The following is a 6,000-nucleotide window of genomic DNA, read 5'->3' as shown; positions in this document are numbered from 1 at the left end:
ACTCTTCAGGTCTGCAGGTTCCTCCATTCACACATGGGTTTGCTTCACAGGCGCTGATGGAGAGCTCACAGTTCCTGCCCTGAACACCAAGAACACACACACACGCACACACACAAACACACACACACACACAGACACACATTGCCCTCGCTGCATGTTAATCAGTGTGTTTAAAATGTGAAACATCTCCAGACCCTTCTCGAGTGCCCTCAGTAGTGAACGCACCTTGTATCCCTGTGGACAGCTGCACTTGTACTGGTGAAGGGGGTCGTTGTGGCAGCGGCCCTGGTTCAGGCAGGGGTTAGAGGAGCATGGGCTGCATTTCCCAGACACAGACGCATCCACTGGACCTGAGGGAGAACACACCGACTCTCTCACTTGGTCTTATTATTGTGCTGTTGTCCATCACTAGTATGTGTTGGTCTCCTACAGGAGCTTTACATCCATGCAGGCTCAGAAACTCCTGGTTAGGTGGCTGTACTCTCCTCTGATTGGTGACTACTCTGCTCTGATTTGTCAAATGATTACTGTGTCCTAATTGGTCAAATGACTGTACTGTGTTCTGATTGGTCAAATGACTCGACTCTGCTCTGATTGGTCAAATGACTCTGCTCTGATTGGTCAAATGACTCGACTCTGCTCTGATTGGTCAAATGACTCGACTCTGCTCTGATTGGTCAAATGACTCGACTCTGCTCTGATTGGTCAAATGACTCGACTCTGCTCTGATTGGTCAAATGACTCTGCTCTGATTGGTCAAATGACTCGACTCTGCTCTGATTGGTCAAATGACTCGACTCTGCTCTGATTGGTCAAATGACTCTGTGCTCTGACTGCGAAATGACTTTAATGTGCTCTGATTGGTCAAATGACTCTACAGTCCTCTGATTCGTCAAATGACTCTACAGTGCTCTGATAGGTCAAATGACTCTACAGTGCTCTGATAGGTCAAATGACTCTACTGTGCTCTGATTCGTCAAATGACTCCAAAGTCCTCTGATTCGTCAAATGACTCTTCTTTGTTCTGATTGGTCAGGTGACTCGACTGTCCTCTGATTTGTCAAATGACTCTACTGTCCTCTGATTGGTCAAATGACTCTACTGTCCTCTGATTCGTCAAATGACTCTACTGTGTTCTGATTGGTCAAATTACTCTACTGTCCTCTGATTTGTCAAATGACTCTACTGTCCTCTGATTTGTCAAATGACTCTACTGTGTTCTGATTGGTCAAATGACTCTACTGTCCTCTGATTTGTCAAATGACTCTACTGTCCTCTGATTCGTCAAATGACTCTACTGTCCTCTGATTCGTCAAATGACTCTACTGTGCTCTGATTGGTCAAATTACTCTACTGTCCTCTGATTCGTCAAATAACTCTACTGTGCTCTGATTGGTCAAATGACTCTACTGTCCTCTGATTCGTCAAATGACTCTACTGTCCTCTGATTCGTCAAATGACTCTACTGTGCTCTGATTGGTCAAATTACTCTACTGTCCTCTGATTCGTCAAATGACTCTACTGTGTTCTGATTGGTCAAATTACTCTACTGTCCTCTGATTCGGCAAATGACTACTGTCCTCTGATTGGTCAAATGACTCTACTGTCCTCTGATTTGTCAAATGACTCTACTGTGTTCTGATTGGTCAAATGACTCTACTGTCCTCTGATTTGTCAAATGACTCTACTGTGTTCTGATTGGTCAAATGACTCTACTGTCCTCTGATTCGGCAAATGACTACTGTCCTCTGATTCGTCAAATGACTCTACTGTCCTCTGATTCGGCAAATGACTACTGTCCTCTGATTCGTCAAATGACTCTACTGTCCTCTGATTCGTCAAATAACTCTACTGTCCTCTGATTTGTCAAATTACTGTACTGTCCTCTGATTAGCAAATGACTCTACTGTGTTCTGATTGGTCAAATTACTCTACTGTCCTCTGATTCGGCAAATGACTACTGTCCTCTGATTGGTCAAATGACTCTACTGTCCTCTGATTTGTCAAATGACTCTACTGTGTTCTGATTGGTCAAATGACTCTACTGTCCTCTGATTTGTCAAATGACTCTACTGTGTTCTGATTGGTCAAATGACTCTACTGTCCTCTGATTCGTCAAATGACTCTACTGTCCTCTGATTCGTCAAATAACTCTACTGTCCTCTGATTTGTCAAATTACTGTACTGTCCTCTGATTAGCAAATGACTCTACTGTGTTCTGATTGGTCAAATTACTCTACTGTCCTCTGATTTGTCAAATGACTCTACTGTCCTCTGATTTGTCAAATGACTCTACTGTGTTCTGATTGGTCAAATGACTCTACTGTCCTCTGATTTGTCAAATGACTCTACTGTCCTCTGATTCGTCAAATTACTCTACTGTCCTCTGATTCGGCAAATGACTACTGTCCTCTGATTGGTCAAATGACTCTACTGTCCTCTGATTTGTCAAATGACTCTACTGTCCTCTGATTCGTCAAATGACTCTACTGTCCTCTGATTGGTCAAATGACTTTACTGTCCTCTTATTCGTCAAATGACTCTACTGTGGTCTGATTGGTCAAATTACTCTACTGTCCTCTGATTTGTCAAATGACTCTACTGTGTTCTGATTGGTCAAATGACTCTACTGTCCTCTGATTTGTCAAATGACTCTACTGTCCTCTGATTCGTCAAATTACTCTACTGTCCTCTGATTCGGCAAATGACTACTGTCCTCTGATTGGTCAAATGACTCTACTGTCCTCTGATTTGTCAAATGACTCTACTGTCCTCTGATTCGTCAAATGACTCTACTGTCCTCTGATTGGTCAAATGACTTTACTGTCCTCTTATTCGTCAAATGACTCTACTGTGGTCTGATTCGTCAAATAACTACTCTGCTCGGTTTGGTTAAATGACTCTGCTGTGTTATGATTGGTCAAATGACTCTAATCTGCTCTGATTGGTCAAATGACTGTATCCTGCTCTGATTGGTTAGGTGGCTCTACTCTCGTCTGATTGGTCAAATGACTGTATCCTGCTCTGATTGGTCACGTGGCTCTACACTCCTCTGATTAGTTAAATTGGCTCTACTCTGCTGATTGGTCAAATGCTGTTACTGTCCACTGATTGGTCAAATGACTCTATTCTGCTCTGATTGGTCAAATAACTACTCTGCTCCATCCACTGTGCTATGATTGGTCAAACGACTCTACTGTGCTCTGACTGGTCAGCTGGCTCTACTCTTATCTGATAGGTCAAATGACTCTACTCTGATGTGACAGGTCAAATAGTCCAGTCTTTTGTAATTGGTTGAATGGCCCTGGTGTTCTCTGATTGGTCAATTGACTCTACTCTGCTCTGATTGGTTAGTGGGCTTTACTCTCCACTGATTGATAACATGTAGCTCTAAAACTACAGTGTTAGAGGGTAAAGGTAAACAGTTGGCTTAGCATTTGTTATCTAAATACCTCTTACCCTACATAACCTACATACCTGTTAATCTACATACTTCTAGGAGTAGGTTAACAACCACACACACACACCTGTGCATTGAAAGGTGTTTCCAGGTGTTGTCAGCAGTAGTTTTCCCTCCATACCCTGCGGTCCAGCACAGCGGGCGATGCCGGGCTCCTTGTACCCGCTCTTCACCCAGTCCGAGAGCCAGCGCAGCCGACAGTCACAGTACAGTGGGTTGGCACCGATGGCCCTTCATCAACACACAGAAAACACACACAGATCAAGATGATGAGCACATGAGGCAGTGGATAAACACATGCATATTCTAATCTGATATGCAAATTTCAACATGAACTAGATCTGCTGGAGAAAAACACATCATATTATTTACATTTCTGTCCATTTATTCAGACTTTCACTTTGCTTTTAATTCACTGAGATCCATTTTGTACACTACTGTATCTGTTGTTACTCTAATTGGTCAGATGACTCCACTCTGCTGTGCTCTGATTGGTCAAATGATTACACTATGCTCTGAGTGGTGAAATTATGCTACTCTGTTCTGATTGGTCAAATGACTCTTTTGTGATTTGATTGGACAGATGACTGTGCTCTGATCGTTCGAATGACTCTAAATTTGCTCTGATTGGTCAAATGACTCGACTGCTCTGATTGGTCAAATGACTCTACTGTCCTCTGATTGGTCAAATGACTCGACTGCTCTGATTGGTCAAATGACTCTACTGTCCTCTGATTGGTCAAATGGATTTACTGTGCTCTGATTAGTTAGATGATTCTACTGTGTTCTGATTGGTCAAATGACTTTACTGTGCTCTGATTAGTCAGATGACTCTACTGTGTTCTGATTGGTCAAACGACTCTACTGTGTTCTGATTGGTCAAATGACTCTACTGTCCTCTGATTGGTCAAATGACTTTACTGTGCTCTGATTAGTCAGATGATTCTACTGTGTTCTGATTGGTCAAATGACTTTACTGTGCTCTGATTAGTCAGATGATTCTACTGTGTTCTGATTGGTCAAATGACTCTACTGTCCTCTGATTGGTCAAATGGCTTTACTGTGCTCTGATTAGTCAGATGATTCTACTGTGTTCTGATTGGTCAAATGACTTTACTGTGCTCTGATTAGTCAGATGATTCTACTGTGTTCTGATTGGTCAAATGACTTTACGGTGCTCTGATTAGTCAGATGGTTCTACTGTGTTCTGATTGGTCAAACGACTTTACTGTGCTCTGATTAGTCAGATGACTCTACTGTGTTCTGATTGGTCAAACAACTCTACTGTGTTCTGATTGGTCAAATGACTTTACTGTGCTCTGATTAGTCAGATGACTCTACTGTGTTCTGATTGGTCAAACGACTCTACTGTGTTCTGATTGGTCAAATGACTCTACTGTCCTCTGATTGGTCAAATGGCTTTACTGTGCTCTGATTAGTCAGATGAGTCTACTGTGCTCTGATTGGTCAGGTGACTTCTGTGCTCTGATTAGTCAAATGACTCCACAGTCCTCTGATTGGTCAAATGGCTTTACTGTGCTCTGATTAGTCAGATCATTCTACTGTGTTCTGATTGGTCAAATGACTTTACTGTGCTCTGATTAGTCAGATGAGTCTACTGTGCTCTGATTGGTCAGGTGACTTCTGTGCTCTGATTAGTCAAATGACTCTACTGTGCTCTGATTGGACGGGTGACTACTCTGATTGTTGTTGCATCTAATACATATAAAACTGTTTATAAATAATAATATTAATAAAAGAACTGATTATGGAAAGAAAGACAGAAAAAATAAATAAACAAGCAAACAAACAAATGAATGTCAAGATTAAAAAAGGTATTATTACGATTAGTAATATTGATCTGAAATACAAAACCTGTCTGGCTTTATTGTTATAAAAAGTAATCCCTGTAAATATTACAATATTATTATAATACTCATTTTAACATGTGTCATTTTGTACTCTCATCAAGTGAAACATCAATCAACAACAATTAGAGATTTTCTTCATTTATTATAATGTTATTATATTATGGAAATGTTTATATTATCACTCAATATTGCAAAATTCTAATAATAATTATATAAACCAACAGCTAAAACGATATAGAATATAATATATATATAATAACTCATCATCATCATAATTATTACATTACATTACAATACATAAATATATATTACATTACATTATTACATTGCTATCATAGTGAAAGTACTCACTACAGAAATGAATAGATTTATTGAAATTCAGTAATTAGACAGCAAAAAATAATTATAGCGTATTATTATTTGATCATAATGACAATATTTACGCGTATTAAAATGAGTGCATTTTGCTCTATTCTATTAATAGCTATATATGAAAGAGATCAAAAGTTTTTATAAATAAAATGAATAGCAGAACAAATAACACCATATATACTTTTAAATGCTGTCAAATGATTAAAAGCGATTATATAATAAATAAAAATAAAAGTTTGTATTTACATAATGTGTCTACTTGCTATGTATAAATATTGTGTATATATAAATTAAACA

At 39.6% G+C, this 6,000-nt stretch overlaps 1 protein-coding gene across 2 annotated transcripts in view; it reads right to left on the bottom strand.

Annotated features, from left to right (window-relative positions):
- Window positions 1–6,000, bottom strand: part of slit1b (slit homolog 1b (Drosophila)) — an 83,282-nt gene that overhangs the window by 18,018 nt on the left and 59,264 nt on the right. For both annotated transcript variants that reach the window (XM_056448170.1, XM_056448171.1), the window contains exons 26-28: window positions 3,528–3,691; window positions 226–350; window positions 1–79 (exon numbers count right to left, since the gene is read on the bottom strand). The exon at window positions 1–79 is cut by the window's left edge and continues 16 nt beyond it. In XM_056448170.1, the coding sequence (XP_056304145.1) occupies window positions 1–79; window positions 226–350; window positions 3,528–3,691 (368 nt within the window). The remainder of the gene's footprint in view (window positions 80–225; window positions 351–3,527; window positions 3,692–6,000) is intronic.

Source organism: Danio aesculapii, chromosome 22, assembly GCF_903798145.1.
Source record: "Danio aesculapii chromosome 22, fDanAes4.1, whole genome shotgun sequence".
NCBI classification, from domain to species: Eukaryota; Metazoa; Chordata; class Actinopteri; order Cypriniformes; family Danionidae; genus Danio; species Danio aesculapii.
This window is presented reverse-complemented; position numbering and strand designations above follow the sequence as displayed.